Below are 13,023 nucleotides of genomic sequence, written 5' to 3' on the forward strand. Positions count from 1 at the left end.
TATATATATATATATATATATATGCTTATTGAGAGCTGTGCAAGCCATGTACAGGGACATAAAATATGGCACCGTATAACAAAAGCATATATATATGCTTTCAGTGCGAATGGCTTTGTTATACGGTGCCATATTTTACAATGCTGTAAATAATAATAATGGTATTTTTATATAAGCTTATGCTGTTCACCGTGCAATGACTAAGGAAAATAGTCAAATGATGGGACATATAAGCCCTCGAGAGAAAAAAGAAGGCTTATCCATCCACGTGGGACATGAGCCCACATCCCCTTGTTAACATGACTAAGTGTGTTACCTTTACACACGGATGGGAAAGCCTTCTTTTGTCTGTTGAGGGCTTATATGCCTTGTTATTAGACTATTTTCCTTAGTCATTGCACGGTGTACACCATAAACTTTAAGCTTATATAAAAATACCATTATTATTATTTACAGGAATGTAAAATACAGCACCATACAACAAAGCCATTTGCACCAAAAGCATATATATATATATATAGCAATAAGAAAATGGAAGGGAATATGTGGTACTCATCATCTTGCAGACATTGTATTATATTAATTTACCTGTTTATTTTTCAACTAAGAGGACAATAAAAAACAATATACAAACACATATGACATATGTCACATGTGTTTGTATATTGTTTTTATTGTCCTCTTAGTTGAAAAATAATCAGGTAAATTGACAGAATACAATCTGTGCAAGTTGATGAGTACCACATATTCCCCTCCATTTTCTTATTGCTATATAAATTAAGGGTAAAATTTCATCTTACCCGCACCCATTTATTGCACTTGGTAAAAACACTAGTGTAATAGTAATTGGGTATCCTTCCGGCAGTATATTGGATAAATATTATCCCTTAGTGGGTTGGATTCACAACCCCTAACTTTCTTGGATTATATATATATATATATATATATATATGATCGTTGCCAGTGCCCCTGGACTGGCTCTTGTGCGGGTGGCACATAAAAGACACCATTTCGAGCGTGGCCGTTGCCAGTACCGCCTGACTGGCCTTCGTGCGGGTGACACGTAAAAGCACCCACTACACTCTCTGAGTGGTTGGCGTTAGGAAAGGCATCCAGCTGTAGAAACTCTGCCAAATTAGATTGGAGCCTGGTGTTGCCATCCAGTTTCACCAGTCCTCAGTCAAATCGTTCAACCCTTGCTAGCATGGAAAGCGGACGTTAAACGACGATGATGATGATGATGATATATACACACACACATCTCTCTCTATATATATATCCATATACTATTCATATAAATACAGTGTACATTTAAATACACTGTATTTATATGAATAATATATAGTCTATTGACTAATTTTTCTACACACGAGACCACTGGTAGTAAAAAATTTCTAAAATTTTTCCTTACCCTGATATTATTAATTATATATCCATATATATAGGTGGATATATATATATATACCAGGTGACCTGCCCAGTAATTCCTGGGAAGGTGGGCTTATCCCTTGGTTCCATTCTCAAAATTGTTTCGCTAATCCAGTAACAATACAAAGTATGTAGCCCTTAAAACGGTTTTTGTGTATCTATTGAGAATACTGAACTGTCTTACAAATGATCTTGTTTTAGGAATTCCCAATAAGTTATGAATACCCAAATTGTGGAGTCAGTTATGTAATAACATGAAATTAATTACCCTATAGTAACAATTCAAATAAAGTAGCCCCAAAAAGGGCTTTAATATGTTCCTAGAGTATATAGATCTTAGGAGGAAATACTAAAATCGTGAAACATTACGTAATAACAGGCTAATCAGATATGAGATAATAACAATTCAAAGTAAATAACTGTGGAAAAAGCTTTTGTGTGTTCCCAGAGAATATTACCCTCAGCAGCGCTAGTGTTGGTATATTTGTGAATAAGTCACTAACTGAAATAAGTGGATCTATTGTTTAGGAGAATACTATTTACTTGTTCAAGCCTTGTACTGGATAAATTGAGAAAATAACTAAAATAGTTCAAATACTATGAAATAAGCATACTCAATTTCATTTTTACAAATAATTTACAAAGGAGGGAATGGGTTATTTCCCTTGGACGCTTAAAAATAATTATGCCAGCCATTCAATCACGCCCAAATGTTATTCCTCCTACCGTTTACCCAAACATTTTTTCGAAATCAATTAATACTTAAAACCTCCCTAAACACATAAGCAATGTGGATGTGAAGTTTAAGAAAAATCGGTTGAGCTGTTTTGGTGCAAAATGAGGACATATAGATACATACACACACACACACACACAGACAGACATTTTCAGTTTTAATATGTAAGATTATATGCGATCTAGTACTTCAATATAATAATAGTCAATAGAATTGTTGGTTGGCTGATTGATTTCTAGTCATGCTTTACAATGTATAGAGAGAGGGAAAGTGAGAGAGTAAATGAGATACAGAGAGAATCAGCATAAGAGGTGCAGTATGAGAGCATATACTACACTTGACAATAAGAATGAAAGAATCATATAGACAGAAGAGAAGGAGAGGGAGTAAATGATATCAAGTTAAAAATATAAATTTCTTCAATTTATATTTTAAGATAATAAATATTTTCATTTTGGAAATTAATATTAACTTCATTATTTTGTACAAGCACCCTGAAATTTGATTTCAAAAATAATTGTTGTATGTATGTATGTATGTATGTATTATTTTGTGATGTTACCCATGGTAGCAAAAGTTACAAATCATATGACAAGTAATGAATGCTCTTGTATTAATATAATTAACACATGTGAGACATGTACCTTCAGTTACAGACCCCATTCGAGTAATGTGATTGTCTGAAGATAACCTTTGCCAGCTAAGTAACTATTGTGTTGCTGCACCAATCCCAGTTCTCTGAAATACAATAACATTTTTGGCAAGAGTCTCCAATTATATGCAAAGAACTTCAAACTTTTAAAGGGAAATCGAATTACATAATTTAATATCCTTCTTAGTGAAGGCACATGGTTTAGTGGTTAAAGTATTCAGCTCATGATCTTAAAGTCTTAAGATCAATTCCTGGCAGCATCTGTAATTCAAAGGACCAGCCTTGTCACATTCTGTGCCATGCTGAATCTCCCTGAAAGCTAAGTTAAGGGTATGTGTGTCTGTAGAGTGCTCAGTCACTTGCATGTTAATTTCACGAGCAAGCTGTTCTGCTGAGCAGATCAACTGTAACCTTCATCATCACAACTGACAGAGTGCCGGTTCAATGTCCTTGTATTAATATAGTAGGGGAGGCGCAATGGCCCAGTGGTTAGGGCAGTGGACTCGTGGTTTCGATTCCCAGACCGGGTGTTGTGAGTGTTTATTGAGCGAAAACACCTAAAGCTCCATGAGGCTACGGCAGGGGATGGTGGCGAACCCTGCTGTACTCTTCCGCCACAACTTTCTCTCACTCTTACTTCCTGTTTCTGTTGTGCCTGTAATTCAAAAGGTCAGCCTTGTCACACTGTGTCACGCTGAATATCCTCGAGAACTATGTTAAGAGTACATGTATCTGTGGAGTGCTCAGCCACTTGCACGTTAATTTCACAAGCAGGCTGTTCCGTTGATCGGATCAACTGGAACCCTCGACGTCGTAAGCGACAGAGTGCCAACAACAACAACAATATAGTAGGGTTTGATTTAAAGGAGATTTTGCTGCTATTTATAGGCTTCCACATAGACTGACTAAACATATGGAAATGATTCATATGGTACCTCATTCAGCCACAATCCTTAGTCTAGTATATTAACTAGACACTCTTTAATTGTTTAAAATAACTAATGCTGCATATAGTGGCTATAAACACAACAAAATATATGTAATAAAATAGAAACAAATATATGCTCTATTATATTGACTAATTAATAAATATGAATGGGAGTTGACAATAACAATGGAAGGATACTGGTAAGAATTTCAGAAGGACGATCAATATTCATGAAAGACTTGGTATTATTTGTAGAAAGTGCCAGATTTTTCCTTATTTTGGTTGTGCTCATTAAGTATTTAGTTAGTTTGTTGTTCTGGTATTGTTTTCCATGAGCTGTATGAATGATATTCCAACAATGAATATTATACGAAGATGTGTTGAATAGTCCAAATCAGTGCTGATTGTACAGATACAAGATGTACTGGTTGGCAGTTGGTTTAACAATTAAGTGAAATCTAGATGTGGCTTGCCTCTGCCTGGTTCAAAAACAAACTGTACACTTCTCAAGCAAAAAGTGATTAATCATATTAGGTGCAGTATGGGCACTCAAATCTGTCAGAATTAGCAGTCAAATCTCCTTCAAACTACTCCCTACTAAGTTTAAAATCATTGAAAATGAAGGATATATAATATATTCTGTTTTTTACTGTTGTTAGAGAAGAGCTAAGTAATGCAGCTATTAAAGTTTTGGATGTAGCTCAGTGGTAGAGCGTTCGCTTTGCATGCGAACGGCCCCGGGTTCGATCCCTAGCATCTCCAGAATATCTTTTTGGCATTAAGAAGGGCATCCAGCTGTAGAAACTCTGCCAAATCAGATTGGAGCCTGGTGTAGCCGTCTGGTTCACCAGTCCTCAGTCAAATTGTCCAACCCATGCTAGCATGGAAAGTGGACGTTAAACGATGATGATAATGATGATGATGAACAAGTATTTCCATATATTTATATATGGCTGGTGTTGTTTTGTGTATGATATATAGCTGTGGCTAAGTTGGAAGCTGTGGGTTATTGCGATATAGCAATGCACGAATGTCTCATCATTTAGAAATTGCAGTTGTACAATTCAGACCTTTTCCAGGAAGCAGAAGTGTAACTGAGAATGACAGAGCTTAGATATCCAATCACACATTTCTAGTGAAACTAGACGAAACATGTAAATGTATGGGAATAAAGCATAGGTGAACATGGAATAAGCTCTGCATTTTGTTGGGCATATGAGAAACTCATCATCATCATTTAACATCCATGTTCGATGCTGGCATGGGCTGGATGGTTTTGACAAGATCTAATGGCCTAAGGACTGCACTGTGCTCTCATGTCTGTTTTGGCACAGTTTTTATGGTTGGATGCTCTTCCTAATACCAACCACTATACAATGCGTACCAGGTGCTTTTTTTCATGCAATCAGCACTAATGAGGTTGCCATGCAGTTTGCAAGACTATGAACCCTGATGGGGTAGCTTTATATTAGAAAATGGGGGGGGGGGGGGTGAAAATAAGGGAGAAGGGGCCAGAGCAGAACAGGTTTCTAGCTGTATTTCACATACTCTAGTGAACCATTCAGAAGAGGTTGTTGATTTTAAATATTTAGTGATTTCGTATATAAAACGCCTCCGTTACTTAGTAGACAGTTTTCGACAAGTGAGTATGTAAAGCGTATTATTTCTGCATAGCGTCTGAGGTAACATGTAAATTTTATTATGCAAGTCTAAAAGTGTTTAGAGGAATTTTGTAGCGAGATGTAGTGAGGAGACAATGAAGTAGATACTATAATACGACAAACTGATGGTTTAAAACTGATCAACAGCAATAACTTGGCCAACCTCAGAGGTCCTTAGGTTATGGTGCAGTCCATTCCTCCGAAGAGCTATCTATCTATCTTCCATAATCTACCAAAGACATCATTGCAGTCATGGTCGCGCCGTATTTACTTTTCAAGGGTAGTATATCTAGATGGTTGGGTGTGATTTGAGGGAGATTTTGGCAGCTGTTTCTAGTAGGTCGAGAGATAGAATGTCATCTCCACAAGTAGAAAAATTAACGAGAAAAACACGCCTGATGAGGAAGACATGCAAAGATATGACATCATTGAAGAACATCAGAATTGACGGCGTGATATATGAAAAATGCGACACAAACACATCGTTGTACTGCTACTGAAGAAGCTTCAGTTGCTCGACCAGCAAGAAATAGATCCAAATATACCCCTAAGTCACATCTCAATATTTTAAAGAAAAAGGGAAAGGCATATAGAAAAACGTAGTCCTAGATATACAAGGTAGGATGGTCATAGTTGGAGAGTTTTTGATCACAAATTTACTGAATCAAGGTCGACTTGGAACGAAACAACAATAACCAAATGACTCATAAGAAGTTTCAGGTAATTTATAATAGCTAATTCATTATTTAGAAACTGCCAGTCTGAGAGAACAGCGCCATTTTTATGTTTACGTAATGATACACAAATATATTTATTTTGATGTACGTCCTTTAATGTTTAAATACGTTTGCTACAATTGTCAGATCGGAGTATATTTAATGCAATGAACAGAAAAGGGTTGTTTAGAAATCTTTTCTTTCAGCTATGAAAGTATGGATGGAAATATAGTTTTAAAAATGCTCCAGCAGCTACGTGTTTGGTAAAGTTTACAAACAATCAAGTATCGTTTACCACGAGTCTCCTTTCGCAAATCACAATGCTAAATAGTTGTGATCTTACAAAGCTGTGCAACGAGATTACGAAAGTATACAGAAACTGACATCTCCCATTCCATCAACAATCAACTAGATACTAAATGTAAAAACCACAAAGAATTTTTAGCATTAAACAATCTACTACAAGCAATTCGGTTAATATATTTATCTTCATCTTTTACTATTTGTAACCGAAATAACTGAGATAAATTATTTGTTTTCGAAAGAAAAACAACTTGTAGCAGTTATATTTCTCACTCAGATGTTCTACCACAGAACAACAATGACTTAATAAACCTCAGATAGTATTTTTCTTTTTTTTTACTTTTCAATATTCGAATAAATTATCTCGTTTCTTTTCATTCTTATAGCATATAACAAACAATATTGCTGAATAGTGTGATAATTCATTTGAGTGGATTTATAAAACAATTAAAAGTACAGTCTGTTACCAAGAAGGGTGAGCGATTTTAGTGTTTTTATAACTTTCATTCATTCCTGTACAATTTAGGAGGAAACTAGGAAATTTTTTGATTGGAATTAAATACGATCAATTATAATAAAGGAATTGATCAACTGATCAATAATAATAAAGGAAAAGAAACAATCAATATAATGGGAAGAGTTACTAAGCAAAACAAATGAAGATCATCTGATTAGCAATTATTGTTTAACAGAAAACAAAACAAAATGCGCTGAGTTTTGAATGGATATAAAACAATTATAAACATTTAAATGAAGGACAAAACTATAAACCGTAACAGGTTAAGAGAAAATGACTGGAGCAGTTCCTACCTGATCCAAATTTGTTCTTGTAGAGTTCTCCATTAGTGTGTTTACATCTGACAGGCAAAATCATGCAATGAACTGATTCGTCCCATTGATACTTGAACCCTTTAATATCTTTATCAAGAGGAGTTGGTTGGGTACTTAATGGAGGTTTCAATTCAGTCTCGTCAGCAACACTTAAGGTTTGATCATGAATCACGATATGTGTGGTCTTGATACCTGCTTCCTGAAGCTGCTCTGCAGAGAGTATACCTTGAGATGTTGCAACAAACACTTGATCTGCTGGAATGGTACCGTTGTTAGTGACCACGGATGGGGTGACAGTACCAGCACCACTGTCCGTACCTGGATGGTCGGAGGCAGTCTGCTGTGGGTCCTCCTCCTCCGTGAAGGCGGGATCGTCACCATTCGGTAACGAGTCGGAAATATCGACTTCAGACATAACAGTAAAGAAACTCTCCAGTCGACAAATTTTTCAGTCGGATTCTCTAATTTTGATTTGGGTTCAGGCATAAATAACAATGAAGGTAACTGAAAAAATGAAAAGCACATTAATTTCTGAGTCTTTCGGAAACAGTGAAACCTGAATTATTTTGCCATAAGCTTTGCTCGGAAATTTCCGTTGTTCGCCGCATTGAAGGACGAACGATGGCGGAAAAATGAAGTCCTCGTAGCTAGTAAGATAGATACTCTCGAACCTATGCTATTATTTTAAAACAGAAAATATTTGAAATTTATTTCTAAACATAAAATGAATTTCTAATTAAAACAAATAAAAATACGATTAAAATATATACTTATATTTCTTTTTAAATTCAAAAGCATATATCTGTACGTTGTCTAATAAACATCTCTGCGTCAAGAGTATATTTTTAGAGTTAGTCACGGAAGGAAAAGAAACTAAAAATGACTTGACATGGAAGGTTCAATTTTGGACTACGAATCCGAGTTTTCTGTGAGTATAGTGGATAATTTTAAAAAATATACTTATAATATAATGCTATTTGATGAAGAACAAATGTATTACGGATAAAAGATATTGACATTGTATGTGTTTCAAAATTTAATTATCTTAGATTTCAATGAGCAGCAAGTGCGCGCTTCCTTTAGAAATGCGTGTTAAACATAAATAGCAACATAACTCTATTGATATTATTTTTGTTTTGCTGCGTGAGCGATTATTCTAGTTCACAAGATAGCTTAATCATTTTCCTTAGTCTGAATATACAAATGCATGTTTCAGTTGAGAAACTGGGTTTTAACTATATGTTTCTTATTTTTCTTTTCTTCACGGACCTACGTAGGATTTATTGTTCATTTCTTTAGCTATAAAACATACAACTTATTAATATGTTATGCTTTAAACACTTAGAGACGTGTAATAGTATATATTAATTCGAAATATTAATATTTTATATCATTTTAACAATACTCTGTATGTCGGTTCACCGTCAATAATCTGTATTCAAAGATGACAATCCATTACGTTTTAACTTAACACCAACTATATTTGTTAGATTTTTACATTAAATATGATAAATATATTTCAAAGTCTTTAATTTCGACTATTTATTTCTAAAATTCCTGAAACTATTCCGTATTTTGAGCTTTCAGAACGAATTATTTCTAAACTCTATCTAAATGAGCCTCATTTAAGTTTCTATAATGGCTAAAGATATTCTTGTTTCATTTTATTTTTGGAGAGGATTACTATTAGTTATCACTATTCAATCAGTTTCCTATTCAAAATTGATAAACTGTATGAATATTTTTTTTTTCGTCTGATATGTATATTTGTTTTTCGCTGTGTACCACCAAATTATCAGTGTACTAACATTTAAGAAAATTTTATTTTGTTGATTCTAATGTTTTAGCTATCACTTTGAGCTAGGAATACTTCAATATTTCCAAGTTTGGAGTTATTGGAAAAAAATAAAAAGGAAGAAAAACCTTTTAGCATTTTATGATACTATATGAATTTAGTTTTGAATTCTATTTACGTACTTATATTTGTACGTGTCTACATTTTCTCAAATGAAATATATTAAGCACTTAAACTTAACGCGCACATGCCTTTTCAAATATATGCACAAGCGCGCGACTTTGAAGAGGAAGAGTAATTTGAAAGACTAGGTTCCTTGGAATGGGCTCGGGTGTTTCCACATGGCTATAAATCTCTTCGATAAACATACTTGCATTTAGGCTTTCTAGAGGTTCAGTAAGAGACTAGGTTATACTACACATTTATTTCTACCTGCAAAAAGCCCTTGTGAATGCAAGAAAGAATAAAGCATAGAATTTTGTTTCATAAGAAACAATTTAGTATTAATTTTTCTTTAATTAGTGTATGTGTATCAGTGACAAATACCTATCCGTGTTTATCTTTCCAACATTAAATGAACTTATATTATTATTCAAAAGCACTACATGTTACAAAAACAAGCCAACATAATTCCAGCAGATAAACCTTCGTATTACACCCTGTCTTAAGAAAAAAGTTGCAATTTGTCTGAAATATTTTGTTTGGGGAAAGAAAAAAAAAGATATGCTTAAAGCTGGAATATCTTTTTGATCTGCGGGCTGATCCGAGTTTAAATAACTAACACCTTCATTGTCATAAAATAGACATGTTTCAACACTAAATTTTAGGCCATAATACTTGACGCAAAAGATGCTCTGTTATAGGAGGAATTTCAATGGACAATATTATGTTTACATATCGTTGTTTGGCCTCGGGTCTTATCTTTCCTCGGACAGGACCCCCCCCCCGCATTAAAAAAAAAACGGTAGTACATTGTAATTTGTAGATTTAGCTGTTATTTCTTGTAGGTTGAATACCCACATAGTTATTGGTTTGTTTGCATTGTTATGGATCCTGGACATTGACTTGCTCTCGAGAGTTCAATAGTTCAGTGTGTGAGTGAAATGACCTGCTCAAGTACTGAAGTTATTGAACAGCATAAAATATGACTGCGATTTGGAGGAATTAAATATATTTGGAAGCTTTCAGTTTTACGTACACTTAATCTCATTATGAAAATTTTTTTTCGTTAAAGCACAAAGTGTGAACATAAGCAATTTCGATTCTTTTTGAGATCTCATTGGATCCAAATCCCATGAAACAGTTGTTATGTTCTCAGCACAAACTGCGCTGTTTAACTGGTTGTAAGTGCATACATATGTGTAAGCAGTTTCCTAACCTAACGTTTTATATGCCAAAATTCAAAATTGGAAAATAGCTTATTAAAAATAACACTTCCGCCTCTGCATTCAAAGTGATTCACTCATATAACATACACAAACAAGACGTGTTCTATTTCTTTTGCTTCGTCTTAAGCTTTCTTGATAAAATCTGACTATTGTATTTATCTCCCTTTGTTGTCGCTAGGCTTTTGATACTTACGCTCGGTTCATCTTTCCTGCACCATTAGCTTTGTATCCATGTATACCCTCTCTGAATTAAGATCGAAAATTGTTAACTACAGTTGATGGTACCATTCAGCTAGTCTTATTCTACAGTCTAGATTAACTTGTAGAAGTCATAAGCATTGTTTTTCATCTAACACTAAACTGAAACAGCAGGAATGAATTGGTCTGCTATTAAAAGACGAGTTAGGTCTAAATCGCATTATTAATGTATCTTGTACAACAGATATTTCAATAAAAGTCTGTTCGCATACAACTGAAAATAGAAATATTGAAGATGTAGGATATGCACACAAGAGCAATCTCTGTAATCATAGGAACAGCGAAACATGAACTTGGATTATCAGAATCTCTATTCTCTTTGAGATCCTGTCTTTGTTTAATAAAAAAAAAACTATTTCAGGAAAAGTATTTTTAAAATCTGGTTTATATCCTCAAATTTGCTTTACCATGGAGTTAAAGAATAATTTGGGTAAAGTATACTACACAAAATATAATTTTTAATTACTTTACCATTTTTAGTCTATTTTCCCGTGTTGGCTTGAGTTGTTTGGTTCAGCAGTTTCTGTGCCACATCTTTCCATGCATTTCAACCTTATGGCTGACATATAAATCCTTGTTGCTCAGTATTCTTTCTCAATCTTTTCTATTTATCATTAACAACACTTTCGCTAGATGTGAACGTCTTCTACATGTTTTCCTGCCTTACAACATTACTATTCAGACATTTACCTCTTAGTCTAGCTTGAGATATCTGTCACTATAGTAACCTACCTCCTTTTTCCTTTTGAAAACTGCCACTATGGAAGCACTCACTCTACCTCCAGTGATTCACATTAGCACAGTTATTTAAGAAACATGCTCAGCTCATACAAGTTGGAGCATTTCATAAGCAACATTTTTGCTCAGATTAACAACTTTATTGTATAATGAGCTTCCAAATAGTCTTCTTGTTCCAATTGCATTCAGAAAACTAGTCAGTTGTGACAAGCAGTGTTTAGTAGGGTGTGTTCAAAGAGCTGTTACAGTTGTCTCCAAGTCAGCTTATTGGATGTATAATAATGATATACTAAAATTACAATAATCTCGGACACATAACTGCCTCTCCTAAAATAAAGTCTTGAAATTTTGGCATGCACTTTGCAAATCCAAGTAAGAACTGACACAATTGTGTAAAGGGGTCTCAGTCTTATCAGTAACACAAAATGCATCCAGGGAAGTGGTTTATAACAAGAAGTGTATCCAGCTATTTAAGAACACATCAGCATGATTGTCAAGTCAGTGAAAAGTCCTAATTGCATATACAGGGCCTACATTTGTTAGAACTGTGCACAATAGTGGGTGAGTAGCCAGTTGCAAACACCTGGCCATACGGTGAGATTTAGTGCAATCATTTCATAATGGTCAGATGAAAACTTGACCATTATCAAATGATTTCACCACCTCTCTTCCCTTTCTGATGCAGAAAATCCACCACCAGAAACTCCCTGCTTCACTGGTAGGTACAAAACTTGAGGGCTGACACCATCAGCTTGGGCACAATGAAAAGTGGGTCTGGAGGGAGGAGAAGGGTCTGGAAGCTTAAAGATCTTGCGAATGGACAGAGATTTAGACATATTACTCGAAGCCTTTAATGCCACGATGAAAGGTTGCTCAAAGAGAATGAATGGGAGAAAGAGAGTCTGCCAAATGTCGACCCAACAGAGGGACCAGCTATCCAAGTTGACAGTGCCATGGTAGATAAAGCAATTAAGAGTATGAAGACAGGGAAAGCCCCCGGCCCATCGGGGATCACTGCAGAGATGCTCAAAATATCTGGCAGTGTCGGCTATAGCCTAGTCACTCATATAGTTAACCAGGTGATACATGGAGTCATACACAATGACTGGTGTAGCAGCAAAGGTAACTGGTGACGCTTTAGATACAAATAATTACAGAGGTCTCCAGTTGTTGGGTCAGGTAATGAAGGTCACGGAGAGGGTCATAGCCCAACTAATTAGGGAGAGAGTCAGTTTAGATGAGATGCAGTTTGGGTTCGTGCCAGGGAAAAGCACCACTGATGCTATATTTCTGGTAAGACAGCTGCAGGAGAAATACCTAGCCAAAGATAAACCTCTGTACCTGGCTTTCGTTGACATGGAGAAAGCCTTTGACAGGGTCCCCCGCTCCCTTATCTGGTGGTCAATGAGGAAACTAGGGATAAATGAATGGTTAGTGAGAGCTGTGCAAGCCATGTACAGGGGCGCTATCAGTAAGGTGAGGGTTGGCAACGAGTACTATGAAGAATTCCGGGTAGGAGTCCACCACGGTTCAGTCCTCAGCTCCCTCCTATTTATCATAGTTCTCCAGGCAATAACAGAGGAATTCAA

The 13,023-nt window shown here is 35.4% G+C and overlaps 2 protein-coding genes and 1 non-coding gene across 6 annotated transcripts in view; 2 read left to right on the top strand and 1 right to left on the bottom strand.

Annotated features, from left to right (window-relative positions):
* LOC106870382 (deformed epidermal autoregulatory factor 1 homolog) overlaps window positions 1–7,906 on the bottom strand; it is a 26,532-nt gene extending 18,626 nt beyond the window's left edge. For 2 of the 3 annotated variants that reach the window (XM_014916422.2, XM_014916424.2), the window contains exon 1: window positions 7,235–7,905. In XM_014916422.2, the coding sequence (XP_014771908.1) occupies window positions 7,235–7,670 (436 nt within the window). In that variant the 5' untranslated portion in view covers window positions 7,671–7,905. Of the gene's footprint in view, window positions 1–7,234 lie in introns of all 3 variants that reach the window. The other variant, XM_014916423.2, reaches the window with a different exon arrangement.
* Trnaa-ugc (transfer RNA alanine (anticodon UGC)) lies at window positions 4,437–4,506 on the top strand. Its single transcript has one exon. It is a non-coding gene; the product is annotated as a tRNA-Ala (tRNA).
* Window positions 6,028–13,023, top strand: part of LOC106870379 (uncharacterized) — a 26,159-nt gene continuing 19,163 nt past the window's right edge. For both annotated transcript variants that reach the window (XM_014916418.2, XM_052978565.1), the window contains exons 1-3: window positions 6,028–6,125; window positions 6,811–6,899; window positions 8,092–8,183. In XM_014916418.2, coding sequence (XP_014771904.2) covers window positions 8,145–8,183 — 39 coding nt within the window. In that variant the 5' untranslated portion in view covers window positions 6,028–6,125; window positions 6,811–6,899; window positions 8,092–8,144. The remainder of the gene's footprint in view (window positions 6,126–6,810; window positions 6,900–8,091; window positions 8,184–13,023) is intronic.

Source organism: Octopus bimaculoides, chromosome 2 (assembly GCF_001194135.2).
Source record: "Octopus bimaculoides isolate UCB-OBI-ISO-001 chromosome 2, ASM119413v2, whole genome shotgun sequence".
NCBI classification, from domain to species: Eukaryota; Metazoa; Mollusca; class Cephalopoda; order Octopoda; family Octopodidae; genus Octopus; species Octopus bimaculoides.